Here is a 24311-nt window from a genome sequence, read left to right as displayed (position 1 = left end):
CACAGGCCTTCATGCATGGCTGCCAAGTGTCCCTTTTGAGCTGCTTCAAAATGCTCCAATGAGAGGCTATTCTTTGATAAAAACGTGCCCTTTACTCCAAGGAAATGGTAAAGGCCTGAAAAGCCCTTCTTTTCTGCATAAAACTTTGTAAAATAGTAAAAGAAACTTCAGCATCCAGGCCTTTGAGCTGCTTGTGAGCAGCTACTGCTTGACTGGACGTCTTTTGGGCCCACCAATGCTGAAGACCAAGGCTTCTTCAGGCCTTCCCACCATTTTATTGGTCCTTGCATCCCTTGTGGGCCCTTAAATCCTCTGAGGTTCATCTTTCACGGAAGAAGGATCCAGAAACAAAGGATTAACCAGACCTGGATGAGCTGCTTGTGAGCAGCTTGCTTAGGTCTGCATGAATCATTCACCAATAGCTCCAAGGGCTGCATGTGCGCCACCGTCTCTGGCCTTGCTTCATGCTGAAGAATGGGGTCCCACCAGTTCAGACCTTGAGCTGCTTGTGAGCAGCTTACCCAGATCTGTCTAGCAAGAATATTCTAGGCCTTTGAGCTGCTTGTGAGCAGCTTAAGGCCTTTGAACTCCTTGTGAGCAGCTTAAGGCCTTTGAACTCCTTGTGAGCAGCTTAAGGCCTTTTGAGCTACTTGTGAGCTGCTTGTGAGCAGTTTAAGGCCTTTGAGCTTCTTGTGAGCTGCTTGTGAGCAGTTTAAGGCCTTTGAGCTACTTGTGAGCAGCTTAAGGCCCCCTCATTGCTCATTAAAGGCTTTAACGATGCTCTTAAAGTAGTGGGCCTTTCATCAATTGGGCCTGAACTTATTGGTAAATCATGGGCCTTTGCCCAATGTAAGCCTTCTGAGCCCAAGCCTGGTGAGAAAACCAAGGCTTCTACCAATTTGGGCCCATTTCTTAGGCCTTTGTTACTTCTAGGAATTTGGGTTAGGCCTGGATGAAATACTCAGGCCTGGTGGACTGATTCAAGCCTTAGGCCTTTGACTGATTTAGGCTTATATGGAAGGCCCATCATTTCTTAAGAACCGGCCCTAATTCGTGGGCAACTGGTCGTAAGGTCTTTCAAGGCTAGGGCCTCGACCCTCGAGGCTACCTTTTAACCCGTAAATCCATTTCCTGATTTTTGGCCAAAAATGGGTGTAAACAGACATGTAATCGATCGAAGATGACATAACTAGGAGTGAAAATTTTCGACACGATACGAAAATATGACACAAACACGAAAAACCACAGCTACAGAGAAGGTTCTTGTAGTGTTCTTACTCACAAAATTTATGAGTAATTTGAAAGTGTATCACCCAAGTGAAGTACAATATGATACTACTTACCCAAAAAAAAAAAGTGATCTTTCCTTTGAGCGCAAGTAAGCCAAGAAAAGTCACGTTTTCAATAAGAATAGTCCAACCTATATAGAAGTAGTAAACAAATATTTTATAAATGCATTATTGTCATAAAAAATACTACTACTAATAGAGTACATGATATTTGCTAACAATGACTTCACTATTAAAAAATAAATAAATACAAATAGCACCTTCTCTGGTTATTTGACGGTCTTGTTCCATTGTTTGTGGGTTATTTTTAAGTCCACTCCAATGATTAAAACCGTTCATTACTTAGAAATTAATAAAGATTACAACAAATGAATCGGTCATAACCTATCTTCTTGAAATAAGTATAATGTGAACATATATCAATCAATAGCCGAGCATTGATTTTGACATGCTTTATTGATATACTCACCAAATTTTTAAAAATTTGCAATTCCGATCATCAAAGTAAAATCAGGCAGAACTCGCAAATGCACATGACCAAGGGAATCAAGGAGGATCCTGTTCCAAAAATTACATTCCACGGCATCGGTACGTTATACTCCAAAAATATTAACATACCTGTCTTGATGGTTGACTTTTATATTTAATTGAATGATTGAAATGATTAGGCCAAGTAAAAGAACCAAAAATATTAGTAACTATTAAGTAGACAAAAGGGAACGACGTTAAATTAAGGGTGACTCAACTCTCAAGTCTTTGTTAACAATTTCTTGACAAGTTCAAAATTTAAATAAAAAAAGTCAAAGAGGAATATGTGTTAGTACGTATCACTTTGTTTCCAATTCATACATGAGATGAAATTTTCACACATTTTTTCATCAAGCAGTAAAAGAATACAAATATAAGAATCAGATGAAACTGAAAACAACTCCACCATTGTCTAACCCAACTATAATAGCCCCCCATACGAAAGAGAAACAATCCCAAACTGTTTCACAATGGGATCTTCCCGGCAAGTAAAATCACATCCGCAGGACTTAATGGGCATTGCAGTTATACCCCATAGCGACCCATCATTTACTCTTTCACAATTACTATAAGCCCAACTCGACTAAAAGGTCCTAATATCACTATAAACTTGCCCAACAGAAAATTATTTGTGGGTCTAGAAAACTAAGAATTAATTCCCATTAAGGACGAACTAAATTTTTATTTACCTAAGGACAACCTCATATGAACATTACTCTTTTACCCTTAACTAAATATAATTTCACAATTTATTATCTTTTCAAAGTTTTCATCATCCCCTCCCACCTCCATCCCACAACCACTTCTGGCCGGTGACTTTTTCGGGTGAAATTTCACTACAAAAAATTAGTGAAATTCACTACTTCTCTAATTTTACTAATTTCAGCGACCACTCCGGCCGGTAACTTTTTTCAGCGAAATTTCACTGCTTCAAAAAACTAGTGAAATTCACTAGCTTGGAACTCGGGAATTTCACTAGCTTTTGAAATCGTAAATTTCACTAACTTTGAGTTGTGAATTTTACTAACTTGGAACTCATGAATTTCACTGACTTTGAGCTCGTGAATTTCACTAATTTTGAAATTTCAAACTCATGAATTTTATTAGCTTTGAGCTCGTGAATTTTATTAGTTTTAAGCTTGTGAATTTTACTAACTTGAAGCTTGTGAAATTCACTAGATATGAAAAACTAAAGTTCCACTCAAATATTCCATCGAACAATTCTTGTGCATAAGTATACTCTAAAGTTCAATAACCACCGACCGCCGCCGCCACCACAATAACCCCAATCACAACAACCACCAAAATTTAAATTTTGGACCTGAGCTCCATCTGTTCTTCAATCGCTAAGAAGTAAATTCTGCTCTTCCGGTGACGGGGGCGAAGTGAGAGTCCCTTTTTGTTGATACTAGTTTGAAACAAACAGAGCCTAACAATCCATAAAACAGAGTCTCACAAAATAATCTAAAAATGCAAAATTTCCATAAAACGGCGATTACTTCAGACTTCAAAAACGCGTCTGATTACATACTCAATTCTATACAATCCCATCATCCTGTACATCTTCTACTACATGTTGAACTTCAGTGCAATTAGGGCAACAAAAAAACCGCTCATCTCGCATACACTAAACGAGTTGTCGACCAATTTCAGTACAGCACTACCACTACCAGCACTGATCATTCTCCCCCATGCGAACCGTGCGGCCGGATGAGGAGGGGTAGGGAGAGAGGAGTGAGAGGCGGAGCGGCGGGAGGAGGTTTGTGGAAGAGGAAGCGAGAGACAGAGAGAGAGGACCAAAGCGCTTGCGAGAATGGTCAATGTCGTCCAAATATTTCATGTGGTAATTAGGCGTGCTTTTCTGGGTCGGGGGTGGAGTCGGTGGGAATATAGGGTTCCGTTTTTAGACCGGCCCTAAATCACTCTAAGCCCAACTCAACTAAAAGGCCCATTAGGGGAGAAATAATTCTAACAACAAAGGAAACAACACCCGGGGATATCGAACTTTTAACCCCGGCCCTAATGAGATGCAATAGTCCACCAACTAGCTTAAAATGTTGAGCAGAAATGGAGTATGCATGTTCTATTTGAAATATTAAACGCGACGCGATAGAGAAAATAATACAAAATGACGACGTTAACTTATTGGGTATAACATATTTTCCTCATTGAGACCAAATGTTTACGGATGTGAATCTCGAGCGTTCAAAGTATTTTGGACGGTCTGGATTCTAATGAAACTTTTTCGGCCTCGGAAAAGTTTCATTTGAATCCAGACCATCCAAAGCCGAAATAGACGGCTGAGATCGCACGACTCCATAAATAACCTATTTACAACAGCTCTGTGAATAATTCAACATGAAACCAACGACTTGAACTTGTGTTCACTACATGGCCAATTCTCACATTAAGATAGCGTTCAATCAAATCGAATATGCGATTAAAAAATGAGCAAGCTTATTAGTTTTCTTAAGCTAAACATTTGATATTCCTCTTAATGCACTGTCCCAGTTACTAGAGTTATCTTACAAGTGTGGGTTCAACAGAAAAAATTGATTGGTCATAGTTTCTTGCATATATTATGAGAAAATTATCGAGCTATCTGGGAAAGTTATTGAATAGCATCTGAACCCTTTAATTTATTAGGGTCCCGTTCTGCTAAGGTTCATATTTTTTAATTCCTTATTTCCGTTTTGTGAGATATATCATTCTCTTACAATACATCACCTCTACTTTTGAAATTTTGCGAACGATGTACATGCACATAAGATGTGTAGTTGGTTTTAAGTCTCCAAAATTATTGGGTGGGGCTAAACTACTCTTTTAACGGTCACGTATACAGTGAGACCTTAACTTCGACCTCGACGTGACTGCAGTTGCATGAATCCGTTGCAAATGATTGCATGGTGCTAAACGAAGACTTGGAGTTTTCTATGTGCATATTCATTTATGTACATGAAGGGAAAAACAAAGGAGAATGATTTGTATTGTGAGAGAAAGGGAGTGGCATTAGAGAAAAACGGAGTGGCAAAATCAATTCCCAAAACAAAAACATGGGAAGTGCAAAAGATGGTTCTCCAATTAATATCTTCGAAAATTGAAATCCCATGGAATATGGGAGAATATTATTGTAATGTCTCCTTATTTTTTGTTAAAATTCACTTTGGTTCTCTACTCACGATAACAATCCGACGTTCTCCAATTAATGGTAACAGATGCGTTCAAAACCATTGATGCATGTGAGAATCCTGTTGATAAAACCGAAGGTGTTTGGTCAAGTAGACACGAGAAACCAAATAACCATTTGTCCTTCATGAGGTCATGTGTGCGAAGGCCAAACATTTCAAACCTAAGAGCCACTCGTCGTGTACTTTACGGCCCTCAAAATTAATCGAGGTGTGCGCTAGTTGGCTGCTAGCCCGGATATCCCATCATAAAAAATACTCTACATGAAATGACGACATTTTGGCTGTTCTTAATGAAAGAGAGATCTTTCAGTAGATTTGCTAAAAGAGCAAGATGTCGAAGCTTTGCACAAGGATTCTTTATTTTCAACGGTGGAAAATTTGGAATGGTTCATAATTGATTTTTGATCTGAACCCGTTAATTGATGAGATCGACGGCTATGCGCCGTCCTACACATGCACTACACGGGATGCTGTAGAGCACCCCCGGATCCACTCCTAGTTGGTAAGGGAGATTTCCAAGCAATTGAGAGAGAGACCAACGTGAACCCATCCCACGCTCTCTCCTCCCCTCTTTCTCTCTGAGTATTTTTTATTTAGGTCCTATTCCACTAAAAAAATAAGTACTACTTATTTTTTGAATAAATATTTATATTTTAAATTAAAAGGAATGTATAGTGACAGAAGAACATGTCTCGTAAAATAAAAAATAAGTATTTAAAAAATAAGAATCTTAGCAGAACCGACCATCGATAGAATCAACCTCCTCTCTCTCCTGTGTGCATCAAAGTCCCATTTATATTCTCTCTCTCCCTCTCAAATCTCCACTTCCATACCCACATTACCCAAACTCAATCAACACACCGGAAACAGTATGGGACTGTCAGCCAACCCTAGCACAGTCGTCCTTCTGCTCCTCCCCCTCCTCCTCTCCTTACTCACGGCGGGGCCGCCTCCGGTCTCCGCCAAACTCAAAACCTCCAACATCCAGTTCGATTACTTCAACGACACCTACGACCTCGGCAAAGCATTCGAGGTCGACTCGACCGCGACCATACACAACGATGCCCTCCAAGTCACGATGGACTCCGTCAACTCTGCCGCCCTCATCGACCAATCCGGTCGAATCCTGTATAAATCCCCTTTCAAGCTGTGGGAAGGTCAAAACGACACCGACAGAGTGGCGTCGTTCAACGCCTCGTTCCTCGTGAACATCTACCGAGTGGACAATTCTACCCCTGGCGAAGGCTTGACGTTCGTGGTGGCGCCAGACCTCAATCTCCCGGCGAATAGTAATGGTGGGTACCTGGGTCTGACCAATTCTGCAACCGACGGTGATAAGGCAAACAACTTTATCGCTGTCGAGTTGGACACGTTTAAAGAGGATTTTGACCCGGATTCGAACCACGTTGGTCTTGACATAAACTCTGTCAGGTCCAACATAACTGTCTCCTTGACCCCACTCGGATTTCAACTGGTTGGCGAGGGTACAACGGCCAATTTCTTCAACGTCTGGGTCCAATACGACGGAATCAATAAGGTAAACACTTTATTCCAAACAATGCTATAAGCACTCGTTCGGACACAGGACAAAAAAGCGCGCCTAGTGTCTAGGCGGAGACTAGGCGCCAACTAGTCAGCTGCCTAATCTAAACTTGAACCCACTGTCTAGCGCCTAGGTGAGGACTAGTTGGCCGCCTAGGTGGCGGACTATTAGAACGGATTTTTATTTTTAGCTTTATCGTAATAAAATTCTGTTTTGTCGATCAAAACATAAAACAGGTAATCGAGGTTTACATTGCTCAACAAGTAAACAAAACGGATCCGACACCTCCCAGGCCCGCTAACCCGATCCTGAAATCGAATTTGGAGCTCAGAGGGGTCGTCAATCAGTACTCATATTTCGGGTTTTCCGCATCAACAAGCAACGTAACCGAGCTCAACTGCGTCTTGCGTTGGAACTTGACGGTGGAGCACTACTACGACGAAAAACAAAAGTGGGTGAAGATTGGCCTCGCCACCGGGATTCCAACGGTGGTGATCCTACCGTTGGCGGTTGTTTTGGTATGTTTCTTCCGAAGGAGGTGGTTAACACGGCGGTCAAATCAGCAAATGTCGGGAAAGGTGAAGAGCATGCCCGGGATGACGAGGGAGTACGAGTACAGAGCTTTGCAGAAGGCTACGAACAATTTCGACGACAAGAGGAAGTTGGGAGAAGGTGCGTACGGAGTGGTTTACAAAGGGTATTTGGCGAATCGCGAAGATATGGAGAAGGGAGAAGTGGAGGTGGCCGTGAAGAAGTTTTCCAGAGAGAGTTTGAAGGGTCGGGATGATTTCTTGGCGGAGCTCGAAATCATCAATCTTCTCAGGCACAAACATCTTGTCCAACTACGCGGTTAGTCCTTTTTTGAATCTTTTTCAGTCTAAAAATACCTTATTTCCTAAGTCATATTTTGTATGTGTAAAGATAATATTCTAAAAATCGCTAGGCGCTAGTCGGGCGAAAAAGGGGCGTCTAGCGCCTAGGCGAGGACTAGGTGGTGACTAGTCGGCTGCCTCATCTAGGCGTTTGACTACCAGCTGTTGCCTAAGCGGGAATTAATCGGCCTAAAATTAAATTTTTTTTGTGTTATTCAACTCCACATTTAAAGTGTGAACACAACGCGTAAGATTGGTGAAAGATGTTATTGAGAACCTTATAACAGTCGTCTCTTGTACCCAAAGTTATGTCTTAAAAACATCAACGGTGCTACTGGTACAGATATAAAATCTGTATTAGTATGTATAAACTTCTTTTTTGTACCGTTTTGAGTTTCAAAAAAATGATCGGAACCACTCATTTTGTTTAAAATACTTTGTTTATGGCTCCCGTAAAAAATAAGTTCAATCTGATATCGGTTAAGGCACCTACAAAACGTTCAACTTTGTCCTAGAATTCAAGCCTGAATTCTAGAGCAAGGTTTGAATATTTCGTAAACGTTTTTACCGATATCAGATTGAGCTTATTTTTTGTAAGGATCACAAGCAAAGTATTTTAAACAAAATGAGCAACTCCGATCATTTTTTTTTCCAAAATGAGCCCAAAAATGGATTTGTACCCATTGGTACAGATTTAAAATCCGTACAATTAATCTTTCTATAAAAAACATCCCTTCTCTATAACAGGATGGTGTCACAAGAATGGGGAGTTGCTGTTGGTCTACGACTACATGCCCAATGGCAGCCTCGACAAACACCTCTTCAGTGATGACAACAACATGCCATTGAGCTGGAAAATCCGCCACAAGATCATCTCCGGGCTAGCCTTCGCCCTCCACTACCTCCACAACGAGTATCGAAAGAGGGTCGTCCACCGTGACCTCAAGGCCAGCAACATCATGCTTGACGCCGAGTTCAACGCCATGCTAGGAGACTTTGGCCTTGCAAAGGCCCTAGACAACGAAAAAACCTCGTTCATAGAAGCCGGGGGCGTTCTTGGAACAAGAGGGTACATGGCTCCCGAATATTTGGCCACGGGCAAGGCCACCGAGCAGTCTGATGTATATGCTTTTGGTGCAGTTTTGTTGGAAGTGGTTTGTGGTCGTAGGCCCGGGACCCAAATTGGCACGTACCCGTTGTTAGTAAATTGGGTCTGGGCCTTGCATCGCGAAGGCCAGTTACTTGAGGCGGTAGACAAAAGACTTGGGGAGGACTATGAAGCGGAGGAAACCAAAAGAGTTTTGCTTCTGGGCCTGGCTTGTTCGCATCCGACAGCGAGTGAAAGGCCCAAATCTCAGGACATTGTTCAGATCCTATCGGGCTCGATGCCTGTGCCCCATGTGCCGTCACTCAAGCCGCCTTTCGCATTGGCGCCCGTGCCGATGCTGGAGGAAGACATCAGTCCGGCCACCAACACTACCGACACGATGTTCTTTACGAGCCCACATAATGGATCAGATTGGACACCACAGACCATCAACCCAGAAACCCAACGCTCATACAGCGACAGCTTCAGTAGCACGTGAAAATGTTCAACTTTTCTGGTGTTTCCTACCGGCCGCTAGTCATTGAGAGGAGGGGGGATTGCTTGTGTACATTTGGTTGTGGTGGTGTATAGAATTAACTTTTCTTTCAGTTATGTTTCCTGTAACGATTAAGAGGATTTGATAACATGTATATAGTTGTTAGAAGTCTATCCTCTGGGTAAAGGTACCCTGTAATTAGCAAAACCTTAGTTTCAGCAACTCAGACAGGCTTCAGATGAACAATGTAAGTTGCTCAAACAACTCAGATAGATTCTATAATTTATAAATATGCGCCCCTTTTAGTGTTTTGGATGATCCAAGGCCCGGGTCTAAAGCAAATGCCAAAAAGCGAAGACCTTTAATACATACGGCATACCCATATGCATTGTTTTTTTTGAAGTACACACATGATCAGATCAATTGATCCTCGAGCAATAATTAAGATCAACTTCAAAAAATTTCTTTCAATGTTTGATTCAACTATTTGAGTCGCTTTTCCAATGTAACTTCACTACTAATGATGAATTTCTTATGATCATTTCTTTTAACTAAAAATAAAGACACAAACTTATCACTAGATATAGAGCATGCAGTGGGACCCATCTTTTGGAGAGGTTTGTGTGGACTTCTATCACAAATCTAGCTGCTCATGCATCTCTTATTTTTCCAATAGAATACCAATGGTGTGATCAAAATCAAAATTTTTAATTAGACCAAGATATAGGAGTATATTCTTGATCATGTGTTGATGCATGTAAGAAAATTAGGCCAGCCTTTGACAATTATGAAAGGTTTTATTGTGTACGTTTATGGAAACGTTATACAAAAGATACAAAATTAGTTTTTTGGGAATAAACGAAAGGACATGTGCTCAAGGAATATTGGAAAACCATTGGATCTAGTGGAGTAATTAAGAGCTCGTATATAAGATTGCTAGTGCATGCTCGTGTCTGAAGGTAAGGCTCGAACGATCAACACACACAAATAAATTTTGGACTCGCAATTTTATTTTCTCTTCAAATTCAGATCATCCCACAAATGAGATTTGGAGGGTTTAGATATTAATTGGTATTCAATTGAATGAACCAATAAACCAACGTTGATGTATCAATAAGGAAAAGATATTGTCAAGGAGAATCCAATACGAATTAAAGGATTTGATTACTGATAATCATTTACAAATTTATCAAAGAATATTTTTTTTCTAAATTAAAAGATATGTCACGGTTTCTTGTGAAAATCTTAATGTCTATAATTAATTAAAAAACTGGTGTATATTTCGTAATGTTTCAAAATTTAAAAATAAATGGAACTCCCTCCATCCCGATTTGTTTGTCCACATTTTGACTTTGCATTGTCCCAATTTGTTTGTCCATTTGACTTTTAAATAAATAAAATTCTTTTTTTGCCCTTACTTTTTTGAAATAAAGTAAATTTTCAAAAAAGTTGAAGGGTAAATATTAGAAAGTAAACTACTTTTATGTGTAATCATTATGCTCCCTAAATAAGTTAAATTCCCAATATTGGACAAACAAATTGAGATGGAGGGAATATTGTATCATTTTTTCTATTGGAATAGAAAAGGTTTCTCAACCGTAGGATTTATGGAGATAGGTTTCAATGGTTAAGATTTATGAATGGATGTATGTCAAATTCAAAAATTGAGCCTCCTTATTATATAGATAGTGTCAAAACTTAAGTAAACTTTTTGGTCTCTTTCACTGGTATGGGGGTTATCGTTTTCCTTTCATTGGAGCTCTGTTTTCCTTGTGGGTACTGGCGGGTGTGTTTGGTTTTGGTGTTTTATTTTTCTGACTTTTTGGTGGTTTGAGGATGGTTTTTAAGTTTCGACGGAGTTGATGCTATAGGCAAGGGCTAAGGGATTAAGGGTCAAGGGGGGTCCATTGACCCCACAGAGGTGTTAAGTTTTCATTGGAAATTTAATTGACTTGCCCCATACATAAGATGTATTCTTGCCCTAAAAAGTAGCAAAAATTATAACCTTGCCCTTTACAGCTTATGTTTTTTTTTCCTTCTTTCCCCAACTTGGAAAACCTTAATTGGGTTTGTCATAGTCAAATGCGATTATACATTTTGAATAGATTTTTACTTAACTACTTTAAAATGTTTGGTATTTCAGTGTATTTTTTGCGGCATAATTGTAGATGAGTATATATCACTTAAATTTCTTTCTATTTGGCATTTTCAATGTATTTTTTTCCAGATCATCAAGTACGAAAAAGAAATTTTATATATTGTGGATAATTGACTCAACTACCAGTAAATTCTAGCTCCGCCCCTGGAGGCTTGCTTGGTGTTTACTTATTTTTAGGTCGATTTTCTTTGGGTTTTTGGTGTTCGGTTGGCATCATGCCTTCTTTGTCGTTGTTCTTTGGTGGTCTTGGGTGGCTTTTGGTAGTGTGCCCTTATTCTGTTTAATCTTTGTAATCGTTTATAAAAATTAATAAATTCTTTTTGCTGTTGCAAAAAAAAAAAGGAACCTCAGCAGAACGGAGAGTAGTGCAACATATGTATTTTTTTTTTTAGGAACATGTGAGAAATGCACTGATTAATATGATGATTACAACTTACCGTGGTCAACTAATACATCTGTGACAAAGACCTATTACACATAAGGAGACAGATAACATATCCAACCAAATGACGGATTTAAGTCCAGTGATAAATTGATCAGAACGTCAGGCATCAGAGTTGCGCATGCTACTATTCGATGTCCAACTGTCACGGTAGTTCCACAATTTGACGATGCTTTCCATAAAAATAGACCGATGCCAACCCAGTGCGACCGATGTCAATGAAGTTGGCTTTTTTTACATTTTCTGGTAGAGAGCATTGCGTGCATGGAAAACACCTCATGCACTAGATGACCGAGAAGCTAACTACATCGCAAAATCGATAGTGAAAATGCAGAACCACACCTCAACCATGGTTATTGAATTGCCAATTATTCTCTTGACGATTGGATAGTCTATACCTTTTAACAACCCAATTATTGTCTTGATGATTATCGGAAGGGATTGTAAACTCTAACGATGGTCTTTAATGATTCGAATGTTAAACCAAGCATATGCATATCGTTATTATGTGGTCTTTAATGATTCGAATATTAAACCAAGCATATGCATATCGTTATTACACGGTCGGGGTGGATTCGCAACCCTAGGTCTTTTTCCCATCAATTTCCAAATCAATTAATTAGTTGCTTTCTTAATTAATTAGTTTTTTGAAGTCAAACTACTCAAATCTTTTTCCCTTCAAATTAATCTAAAGATTAATCGAAACTACAGTAACTCAGCCTTACTGTCTCTGCGGATCGACACTCGGTCTTAGCCACTATTCTACAGAGTAATAGTTAACTTCAAATTTTTATAAATTTATTTTTGACACGGAACGACGCAGTTACTTACTCTGTATGCTGGTTGGGTTTTATGGACTCTCTCTCTCTCGGTGTACCTCTAATTTTTGAGAGCGTGCAACATATGTTAGTTAGTGAGAAAAAAGCATAGAAAACGAAGTGATCCTGTCCTACATATATTCTATTTTAACTTGTTGCTTTAGAAACTTGTCAAAGAAACTGTTAAGAAAGACTTGAGCGTTGAGTCAACCCTTAATTCAGCTTAATCTATTTAATAATACAAATAAAAAAAAAGGCTCAATCTTTTCGGTGCTGTTCTTCTTCGTTATTTTAATTAACAATTAAGCACACAGAGTCAGCCATATCGACACGTATATTAAAGGCCCGACAACATAATTCAATTCCGTATTTTTTATCTTGTTTTACTATGCATTAATCATTTATATATTTTCTAATCTATTTTCCTTTCACCATTATTAGAATTTTTATTTATTTTTAATTCCTTTGTCTTTGTTGACACACAACTTCTCATTATTCTAACAAGTAAACTGACCGAATTCAATTAGAGATATCTGACGAAAAAACTCATGACACACAATTACTTTTTTTATTAAAAGTAAGCTAGCATATATTATTTATCTTTTTGCTACTATTGGTTGAACTTTTCTTGTTGAAAACATCATAATTTTGATCGTAATAATTTTGATGCGTCATGTGACCGTTGCGCAAGACATGACATGTCAACGAGTAGGGTAACACCTGCACGCTTTTGTCCCGAAGCTACAAAGGTTCTGGCCGCCATGTGCTTTTAGCGTGCTTCAACATTGGAACGCTTTGGGTATTAACAATGAGCTCTTGAATTGGTTCAGTCTTATATAGATATAGAAAAAGGGGAAGAAAAAAAAAACTGAGATATAAACTCTCTTTTTCTTTCTTTTCCTCTCTAGAACAATGGTAAATAAAGCGCAAAATATATAGCTGATTTTTTATGATGTTGGTTTATATAAGTAACCAAAAACTAGCTAGGAAAATTACTTATCTGGAGTAGCATTATTTTAGTTACCAATTGTGCTTTATTCTATGTACTTCTTGTGAAAAATTGTCGAGGATCAAAACGATGACGTTTTCGATAAGAATAACTGAAAAGTAGTAAACAAATATTACAAATGCTTATATATGTCATAAAATAGATTCTGTTTATTAATAAATTCTTCTTTGACGTTTTCCTCTCTTTCTCTTTATTAATAAATTCTTCTTTGCTGTTCAAAAATAATAGTAATAATTTCGGATGGAGCCTGCAAATGTATTCAAACAGGTCCAAGGAAAAGAAGGATCCTCACCCAAAATTACATGGTCCTCCATGGTATCAATATGGCACAGTTATATATATCTACATACGCGTCAAGAATCTTAACTTTGTATATATTTAACAGTAAAATTAAAATTAAACAACCAATAACAGCGCCAGAATGCTATTCACACAACAATTCAAACACAACAACTTACATAACCTCCCACGTGCACGTGGGGCCCACACATAATAGTGTATGTGGAGCCCACATGTATGTGAGAGGTTGTGTTTAGTGTTTACATAACCTCTCACGTGCATGTGGGACCCATACATAGTAGTGTGTATGAAGCCCACATGTATGTGAGAGATTGTGTTTAGCAATTAACTGTGTTGGATGATACTGGAACTATATCACAAGCGTGGCAGTTTCGCATAAACAGGTTAGAGAGTTTTGCAATGCGAGAATATATATTACTAGTGTCTGTCTGTGCCTACGCACTAGGCACTACGTACTCCGGTAGTGTCGTAGGCATGGGCATTTTTGTAATATTTTTTTATTTTTTTATGCCAACGTCAAAAGCCGAGCATTGGGTAAAAAGAACCGATGACATTTTTGTAATATATGTGTAAGAGTGTGGGTATTTTTTTAAGAGAGTTGAAGAGCACACATCAATCCTTAGAGCAAATGAATCTCAACCCTTTTTTCAATTTGTGTTTGTGTGGTCCCTACACCTTTGTGTTTTATTAGGTAGATTGAAATATTCGGGACACTTGTGGGGAGGATATATATTGTGAAGAAATGCGATATATATAATATACACACCTTCGTATTTATGTGTGTGTATTCTCTTACATGGCTTTCTATGTCGCGTAAATATAGAGAACTAATATCGAATGATTTCAGGATCGGATATATTTCAGCTTCCATCTGCAATCCGTAGTATCTATCTATCTATCGATATATCTATCAATCTATCCATCCATATTTTATAGAAATGTGTTGAAATCTGGTGTTTCGGATTGTGAAAAAAATAGTTTTTTAAAAAGAAGGTAATTTCACAAGTTTGTAGAAATCATTGCTAACCACAAAACATGAATGCCGATCCACTGGCGACCACGCGCTGGTGGCAATGGAGGAGGAGTGGCAAAGGAGGGTTCAGTAACGATGACAGGAAGTTGAGAGAAAACGAAAAGAGGGATTAACCCAAAGAAACTCTTCGATATGAGATCGCGAGAGAAAACCCTCACTAAAAAGGAGTTATTGAAAGCACAAAAATCATCACTGTGCCTCTCGCTGCCACAAAAGGGTGGTGAAAATCCTAGGGCAAGAGAAGGGATGGAAGTGAAGGCTAGGGTTTTTTCTTAGAGAGAGTGTCTTTTCATAGGTTTGATTCGAATTGCTTTAGACTTTCTTCTCTTAATTAAATGGGTTTTCCTTTTGTTTAATTCTTTGTTTCTTCTCTATGATGGATTTATATCTTGTATAGGTTGTTGTAGGACTTGATTATCTCGTTGACTCTTACAATCGATAGAGTATCACGGGTTGTACTTATTAATTTATGCATGATGTGAATGATCCTTACGATAGATCGAAAAAAAAACCCACATATAGTATAAGAACGCGAAAACTGATTCATAGACTTTCCATAGTTGGGGCAATTTTTTAAATTGAGCTCCTGGGGTGTAGGTTTTCGCTCTTTTCGGTTATTTACGTAATTTTTTAGAAGGGATGTTGATGTTTTTCATGATAATTTAATTGCCCTAAGTTTTGAAAATGTCAAACAGAATGAGAGCCTCTTCTCGCGCCCCCCGACACCCCCCCCTCCCCCCGGCCCCACTCCCTTTCCACCCTTGCCCCTTCTTTTTCTATTTTTTTTTCCACTTTAACTAGTTTTTTTTTTTGTTTTACTTTTAAAAGTAAATAATTATTGTTTTATTTTTTTTTACTTTTACTAATTTTTTTATACTATTAATTTTTTTTAATTTTTCCTAATTTTTTTTTACTTATAAAAAACTTTAATTACTGTTTTTTTTTAACTTTTACTAGCTTTTTTTTGTTTTACTTTTAGTAGTTTTTTATTTTACTTTTAAAAGACTTCTTACTATAATTTTAATTAATAAATGAATAATTAAAATATAACTTATACTAACATAACTTGTACTAATGTTAATTAATCAAACCAAACATAACTTGTACTAATTTCATTGAACAGTGAAAATACATGAAAATTCAATTTCTAATCAATGTTTCCACCAAACATAACTTGTATTAATTTCATTGAAGAGTGAAAATACATGAAAATTCAATTTCTAATCAATGTTTCCACCAAAGAGTAAAAAAATAAGTGTTCCGATTTTTAATTCGTTTGAACCGGTGCGAAGATCTTATTTTTCTTATCATTTCATCCTAAATGGTCGTAATTAATTTTTGGCTCTAAGGCCTTTCAATGAGCACCCTAAGAGAGACCTGAAATTAAATAATAAGTCTTAGGGTACTTGTTGAAAGGCCTTCGAGCCAAAAATTCATTATGATCATTGAAGACAAAATGATAAAAAAAATAAGATCTTTGGATCGATTCAACCGGATTGAAAATTGGAACACTTAAATAATATTAAATAAATAAAAATGAAAAAACATATAAAAGTTATTATTGCTAGGGTATAATATTAAATAATTTAAAAATACATATAAAGAGTAAAAAAATAAGTGTTCCGATTTTTAATTCGTTTGAACCGGTGCGAAGATCTTATTTTTCTTATCATTTCATCCTAAATGGTCGTAATTAATTTTTGGCTCTAAGGCCTTTCAATGAGCACCCTAAGAGAGACCTGAAACTAAATAATAAGTCTTAGGGTACTTATTGAAAGGCCTTCGAGCCAAAAATTGATTATGATCATTAAAGACAAAATGATAAAAAAAATAAGATCTTTGCATCGATTCAACTGGATTGAAAATTGGAACACTTAAATAATAATAAATAAATAAAAATGAAAAAAGATATAAAAGTTATTATTGTTAGGATATAATATTAAATAATTTAAAAATACATATAAAGAGTAAAAAAATAAGTGTTCCGATTTTTAATTCGTTTGAACCGGTGCGAAGATCTTATTTTTCTTATCATTTCATCCTAAATGGTCGTAATTAATTTTTGGCTCTAAGGCCTTTCAATGAGCACTCTAAGAGAGACCTGAAACTAAATAATAAGTCTTAGGGTACTTGTTGAAAGGTCTTCGAGCCAAAAATTCATTATGATCATTGAAGACAAAATGATAAAAAAAACAAGATCTTTGCAGCAATTCAACCGGATTGAAAATTGGAACACTTAAATAATATTAAATAAATAAAAATGAAAAAAGATATAAAAGTTATTAAGTAAATAAAAAAAGAAAGAAAAGAAAATGCCGTGGGTTGAGGTTGAATTATTGTTGGGGGGGGCGGGGGGTATTTTGGTCTGGGGGTGGGGTCGAGCGGGGGTGATGTCAGGGGGCGCGCAAAGAGATTTGCAACAGAATTCCTATGGTGGAATCCACACAATATTTAATTTGAATCAAAGCAAGAGATACTCTTCATCATGTCGATGCTAGCAAATTAGGCCGGCCTTCACAATTTGGAATTAATTGTCACAGGTTAAGTTACATGATGCGCTTGCATATAATATAAGTGGAAACACAAACATGATGCCTTTCAAAAACATTACAATACTAAAACTTCGTGACAACAAGACCGTGCGTAAAGCAAGAGTTGAGGGCAGAGGAAAATTTTTTTACCCAAAAATCATGCGACTTAGTTGGTCACAATTGTGTCTTATCATCACCGGTCAATTCTTGTTGTACATTGTTCGGTCCGTAACTTCATTATAGTATAAAACAATAAAAAGAAGTAAAGCGCTTCGGTGTCTCCCTCCGTTTTGGAGACACCGTAACTTTATTATAGTATAAAACAATAAAAAGAAGTAAGGGGAAGCTTATTCTTGGAAAAGAGAGGTGGTGTTCAGGCGGTGGAGGGGTGGGTGTGGCGAGGGAGGAGGCGGTGGCCTCTCCCCCACAGAGGGAGATTTGCTTAATTACTGATAGGTGTTGAAAAGCACCAATTTAATCCACCTAATCTACGTTTTGTTGGTCTGTTTACATTGTTACTTGATATATTTTAGTGTTTTATACTGTAGTGTTTGTAGGCCTTAGAGACCGATAAGTGCGAAAACGTGTAATTTGGAAGGTCTTATGGAGCATTGCCGCAAAGATGCGAATTGATCAAATTCTAGCCATATGTTGTGCACACGAAGGAGTTTGGGGTCGAAGTACAGAACTTTCTAAAGTGGGGCCTCCAATTAATTATTAGACAATGTCCATGCAGTTAATACATTAAAAGCCCTACCTATATAAGAACTATGACGACTGCTGACTTTGAGGGCAGTTTTAAATGGTGGAAGTCAGTTTGTGGACGGGAACCTCTCGGTCGTGGAGGCAAGGTTGGGACAGAACAGGACGACAAACAAGACTTCGGTTTTGATGGCCAGCTAAACTCCATTTTTTAGGGGGAAGATGAAGCACCGATTCAAGTAACTTTATAAATGTATATGTTTAGATTTTAATATTCGAATCGATTGTTTAACTAGAACTCGTTTCAGTGTTATATCCAAGGGACTGAATTGTAATTTTGTATTCTTGTTGTATTCGCTTGGATTTAGGGAGTTAGTTGAAGTTAGTTAGGAGAGAGTGGAGGGAATTGTAAGGGAGGCGTTATAAATAATAGGGAGTCCCCATGACTGTGAGGTGTGTAATTTTCCAAAAGAATAATACAAGACTGAGTTTTTTCTCTCTGCATTTTTTGTTTTTCTTCCCTAGCCATTACATTCAGTTTTATGGAATGATTTTAATGCTTTCAATCTGTTTCATATTTATATATGCGGTTTTCAAATATGGAGTTAAACAATGGTGTTCATTGATTGTGATTGGAGTTTTGAGATAGATTATGCTTGTAAGATGGATTGTGCCGTTAGGCGGCCAGACCGGGCTAGTGAGACGGTCCATGCTATGGGATAGTCTATGTCTTTTAACAATCCAATTATTCTCTTGACGATTATCAGAAGGGATTGCAAACTCTAACGATAGTCTTTAATGATTCGAATGTTAAACCAAGCCTATGTATATCGTTATTACGCAGTCGAGGTGGATTCGCAACCCTATGTCTTTTTCCCACCAATTTCCAAATCAATTACTTAGTTGCTTTCTTAATTAATTAGTATTTTGAAGTCAAACTACTCAAATTTTTTTCTCTTCAAATTAATCTAAAGATTAATCGAAATTACAGTAACTCAGCCTCACTGTCCCTGCGGATCGACACTTGGTTTTGACTAGTATTCTACAGAGTACTAATTAACTCCAAGTTTTTATAAATTTATTTTTGACACGGAACGACGCGGTACTTACTTTGTACGCTGGTTGGGTTTTGTGGACTTTCTCTCTTTAGGCAAGGACGGAGCCATGATTTTATCCTAGCAGTGGCCAAATATATACAAAAAATAAATAAAAAGATGCATTACAATATTAATAGTCATTGGCTCTAGAAAAAATTAAAATAACATAATAAAAACTATAGTAAATGATGTTTTTCATTTGCACATAGAGTATGAAAAAAGACTAATTTTAATTTTGGGTATCGATAATACCACTCCACCACCAACAGCAATAGAACTCATGTAGTCTCCAATCACTGGGGGTTTGAGCATGGGAGGATTGAACATAGACCTAACTTTTGGCAATATGTACAAAGTGGCTGATCTCAGAATACCACTTAAACAGTAGCCCCCTATACATATTTTGCTGCGGAACCATGCCCCTAAATCAAAGCCAAATGGCATCAGAGAGGGCATGCCTAAAGACCCAATTCAATTTATGTGCACATTATTATGCTTCCTTCATTGATAGTCTAGAGCAAAGATAACGTCACTCCCTAAATTTGTAATGTCACTCTCCAAATCCCTATATGGATTTTTCAAATTGATAACCACTCTCCCTTTTGGGAGTGATATTATAAATTTGGGAAATGACATTATAATTAAATTCCCTTTAGTTTTTTTTTCCCTTAATTATACACCATCATTTATATTATTTCACTTTGGCCCATTGAATTTAGTTTTATAATACTTTTTTGGGTCTCCTTTCTTAAAAAAAAATAAAAAATAGAAGATTTATGACTAGTATATAATAAAAAATAAGAAAAAAAATCTAGAAGTGGCGAGATTATATAAGTTGAGGATAATTTTTTATTCATATATAATAATTACGTTTTCTAAAATTCTTGTCATTGCGGCCGCCGCCACTAGACCCCGATCCAATCCTTGTGTCTAGGTGTACCTCCAATTTTTGAGAGCGTGCAACATATGTTAGTGAGAAAAAAGCATAGAAAACGAAGTGATCCTGTCCTACATATATTCTATTTTTACTTGTTGCTTTAGAAACAGGTCAAAGAAACTGTTAAGAAAGACTTGAGCATTGAGTCAACCCTTCATTCAGCTTTAATCTATTTAATAATATAAAAAAAAAAAAGCTCAATCTTTTCGGTGCTTGTTATTCTTCGTTATTTTAATTTAACAATTAAATACACAGAGTCAGCCATAGCAACACGTATATTAAGGCCCCGTTCCAGAACACCTTTTTAAAAAATAAGTACTTATTTCACATTTTCAAACTCAAAAATAATGTAAATGAAAAATAATTTTTAAAATTTTTTTGCACCGTATTACAGATCTCAATGAGATCTATCAAACAAGATCCACAGTGATAGGAAAATTATTTGCGTAAGCACGTAATTTTTGAGCTTGAAATTGCCTTCTTAAAAAATAAGTACTTATTTATCGTTCCGGAACGGGGCCTAAAGGCCCTACAACAAAATTCAATTCCGTATTTTTTATCTTGTTTTACTATGCATTAATCATTTATATATTTTCTAATCTATTTTCTTTTCACCATTATTAGAATTTTTATTTTTTTTAGTTCCTTTGTCTTTGTTGACACACAACTTCTCATTATTCTAATAAGTAAACTGACCGAATTCAATTAGAGATATCTGACGAAAGAACTCATGACGCACAATTACTTTTTTATTAAAAGTAAGCTAGCATATAGTATTTATCTTTTTGCTACTATTGGTTGAACTTTTCTTGTTGAAAACATCATAATTTTGATGCGTCATGTGACCGTTGCTGGGTACACTATATTTTAGCAAGATGGTCATTACTAATCGACTGGGCTAAAAAATGACACGTAGCAACGGTTAATGAGCTAATTTGATTACAGCTCGATAATGACAAAGTATCAAATGGACTGATCGACTAGTCACAAACGTGCATCATAGTCAGGGACGTGTGGCATTTGGACAAAGGACATGTGAAGTAGTGGAAAGAGGCAGTTGAAGATGAAGCACGTGATGGAATTTTCTGTCAAAATAACTGCCTCATGTAGATCATGGAGCAAAATAAAGAAGTATAAAGGAAATAACCGCCCAATTCAAATCAGAGGAGGGAATTCCATCTAGTTTGAATTTCAAGTTGAAGCTGCAGCCTATAAATACAAGAATTAAAGATATTTAGGGACGCCCAATCAATCGCCCAAAGGCTTCTACTTTATCTGTACTTTACATTTCTTGCTTTAGGAGTAGCTTGTAACGTAATTGTCTGTTCGATTGTGTTCTCACCGTCGATCGACTTCTACCTCAAAAAATAATAAAGTCCATTTTGTTGTTCTTCTTTCATCTCCATTCACTTTATTAATTTTGCTTCCAGAGAAGTCCTGAAATACGGCGAGGAACCAAACTCCATCACCACAAACATCCACATTCCAGCACACACACGCTACAACTCTTAGTCGATTCGTCGACTGCAAACGAGAAAATAGACAAACAGTTGCGCAAGACATGACATGTCAACGAGTAGGGTAACTCCTATACGCCCCGAAGCCACAAAGGTTCTGCCCGCCATGTGCTTTTAGCGTGCTTCAACATTGGTACGCTTTGGGTATTGACAATGAGCTCTTGAATTGGTTCAGTCTTATATAGATATAGAAAAAGGAGAAAAAAGAAAAAACTGAGATATAAACTCCCTTTTTCTTTCTTTTCCTCTCTAGAACAATGGTAAATAAAGCGCAAACTAGCTGATTTTTTATGATGTTGGTTTATATAAGTAACCAAAAACTAGGAAAATTACTTGTCTGGAGTAGTATTACTTAGGGCTGTTACTCGAAATCGGAAAATTGATCGAAACCGGAAAAGTCGAACCGGACCGGATTTTTTAAACCGGTTGAATAATTTCGATCCGGTTCCGGTTTATAAAATTTTATAAACCGGAAAAATAATTTCGATCCGGTTTATGTGTTTTAAAAACCGGTTGAAACCGGAACCGGTTATATATATGTATAATATATACATATATATATAAAAACATAGGGGAGGAGTTGAATTATAGGTTTTTGGTTGATATTTTGTGGTGTATATTGGTCTAATAAATATATTTATTAGAAAAAAACTATTTTTATGGATTTTTTTTTTATGTATTGGGCTCAAAATTGATCTTTTTTTGATGTGTTGAGCAAAAAATATGACCCATGAATGAAAATCGGATAAACCGGACCGAAACCGGTTGAGCCGGTCTAAACCGGACCGGTTTTATCTCAACCGGTTCCGGTTTCTAAAAATCTCAAACCGGATATCCGGTTTCGACCGAAAAATACACTCAAACCGGTCGAAACCGGACCGGTATCACCCCTAGTATTACTCCTATTTTAGTTACCAACTGTGCTTTATTCTTTGTACTTCTTGTGAAAAATTGTCGAGGATCAAAACGATCACGTAGTAAACAAATATTACAAATGCATGCTTATTTGTCATAAAATAGATTCTGTTTATTAATAAATTCTTCTTTGACATTTTCCTCTCTTCCTCTTTATTAATAAATTCTTCTTTGGTGTTCAAAAATAATAATAATAATTTCGGATGGAACCTGCAAATGTATTCAACAGGTCCAAGGAAAAGAAGGATCCTCACCCAAAATTACATGGTCGTCCATGGAATCAATGTCGCAGTTATATATATATATATATAGTCATTTTCAAATAAGGTGGTCTTTATTTTAGTTAAAATAAGGATCTCTCCATTTCTCCCATTTTCCGTTTGAATTTTGATGATCCAAGCCGCTCAATGTGTTCAGAACGTGATTTTAAGGGTATCCGCGAGGAATCGGCAAAAAAAAAAGACCGGGAAGGTCTTCATCCGAGCAGTTTTAATTTGAACCGTTTGATAAAAAATAAACAAAAACTGCTCGGATGAAGCTCTTCCCGATCTTTTTTTTTGCTGATTTCTCGCGTGTACCCTTAAAATCACGCTCTGAACACATTGAGCGGCTCGGATCATCAAAATTCGATCGGGAAAGGGAGGTCCTTATTTTATTAAGTTAAGGTGGTCCTTAGGAGAAGGGGATTATATATATATATATATATATATATATATATATATATGGACGGTTCAAGGGACACCCTAAAAAACACCTAAAAAAACATCCCAAATCTCAATCTCATAATTTTCGATTAAATTTTTATGATCCGAACCGTTCAATGTGTGCACAATGTGATTTTAAGGGTGCCCACGAGAAATCAGCAAAAAATATTACACGGAAAGGCTTGATTTGAGCAGTTTTTGTTGAAACCGTTCAATAAAAAACTGTTCGGATCAAGCCCTTCCCGGTCATTTTTTTTGTTGATTTCTCGCGGGTAACCATAAAATCACATTCTGATCACATTGAGCGGTTCGGATCATCAAAATTTGATCGGGAGCTATGGAGTATTTTTTTAGGTGTTTTTTTGGGTGTCCCCAGAACAGCCCCGTATATATATATATATATATATATATATATATATACACATATATACACACGCGCGCGCGTCAAGAATCTTGACTTTGTATATATTTAGCAGTAAAATCAAAATTAAACGACCAATAACAGCTCCAGATGTATTACTATCAAATAGACAAAAGATAACTTCCTAATTAAGCTAAACATTTGATATTTCATTTAGCGCAAGGATCCTAATTAAGCCAAACATTTGATATTTCATTTAGCGAAAGGATCCTCTCTAGCAATTAACTATGTTGGACGATGCTAGAACTAATCGCAAGCATGGTGGTTTCGCAGAAACAGGTTAGAGACTCTTGCAATGCGAGAATATTATTGCAAAAATGGGGACACTTGTGGGAGGGTATTTTGAAGAAGCACGATATATATAATATACATGTACACATACGTATTTATATATAATAATATTTATATATGTGTGTATTCTCTTACGTGGCTTTCTATATATGTGGCTTAAATATAGAGAGCTAATATACACATCGAATGATTTCAGTATCTGATTTTCAGCTTCCATCTGTAATCCGTAGTATTTTTGTCTATATAGTGGCAGTTGAAAATTGTTAAGGGTAATTTCCAAGCAATTGAGAGAGAGAGAGAGGGGGAGCGCAGACCATTGGCCTCTCTCTCTCAATTGCTTGGCCTGTTCAAACTTCAAATCCATCTCCCTCTCTCTGTCTACAAGTAGGAGTATTTCTTTGCATAGATTGAAGTCTTATTTATTCTCTCCCTC

At 37.0% G+C, this 24311-nt stretch overlaps 1 protein-coding gene and 1 non-coding gene across 2 annotated transcripts; one reads left to right on the top strand and one right to left on the bottom strand.

Moving 5' to 3' along the window:
• The first annotated feature begins 5796 nt into the window (after positions 1-5796).
• LOC131304246 (probable L-type lectin-domain containing receptor kinase S.5) lies at positions 5797-9309 on the top strand. The gene is made up of 3 exons (XM_058331413.1): positions 5797-6542; positions 6785-7397; positions 8168-9309. The coding sequence occupies exons 1-3, from the start codon at positions 5877-5879 to the stop codon at positions 9004-9006; spliced, it is 2118 nt and encodes a 705-aa protein (XP_058187396.1). The 5' UTR covers positions 5797-5876; the 3' UTR covers positions 9007-9309.
• Positions 9310-19492: 10183 nt separating this feature from the next.
• LOC131305815 (small nucleolar RNA snoR100) lies at positions 19493-19600 on the bottom strand. The gene has a single exon (XR_009193372.1). It is a non-coding gene; the product is annotated as a small nucleolar RNA snoR100 (small nucleolar RNA).
• Positions 19601-24311: the final 4711 nt, after the last annotated feature.

Source organism: Rhododendron vialii, chromosome 10a (genome assembly GCF_030253575.1).
Source record: "Rhododendron vialii isolate Sample 1 chromosome 10a, ASM3025357v1".
Classification (NCBI taxonomy): Eukaryota; Viridiplantae; Streptophyta; class Magnoliopsida; order Ericales; family Ericaceae; genus Rhododendron; species Rhododendron vialii.
The sequence above is the reverse complement of the archived record's forward strand: the minus strand, read 5'-3'. Positions and strand labels throughout refer to the sequence as shown.

Coding starts and splice junctions, on each gene's coding strand:
- LOC131304246 (XM_058331413.1), top strand. CDS start 5,877: ATGGGACTGTCAGCCAACCCTAGCACAGTCGTCCTTCTGCTCCTCCCC. Junction 6,543..6,784: donor AATACGACGGAATCAATAAG/GTAAACACTTTA, acceptor AACATAAAACAG/GTAATCGAGGTTTACATTGC. Junction 7,398..8,167: donor ACATCTTGTCCAACTACGCG/GTTAGTCCTTTT, acceptor TCTCTATAACAG/GATGGTGTCACAAGAATGGG.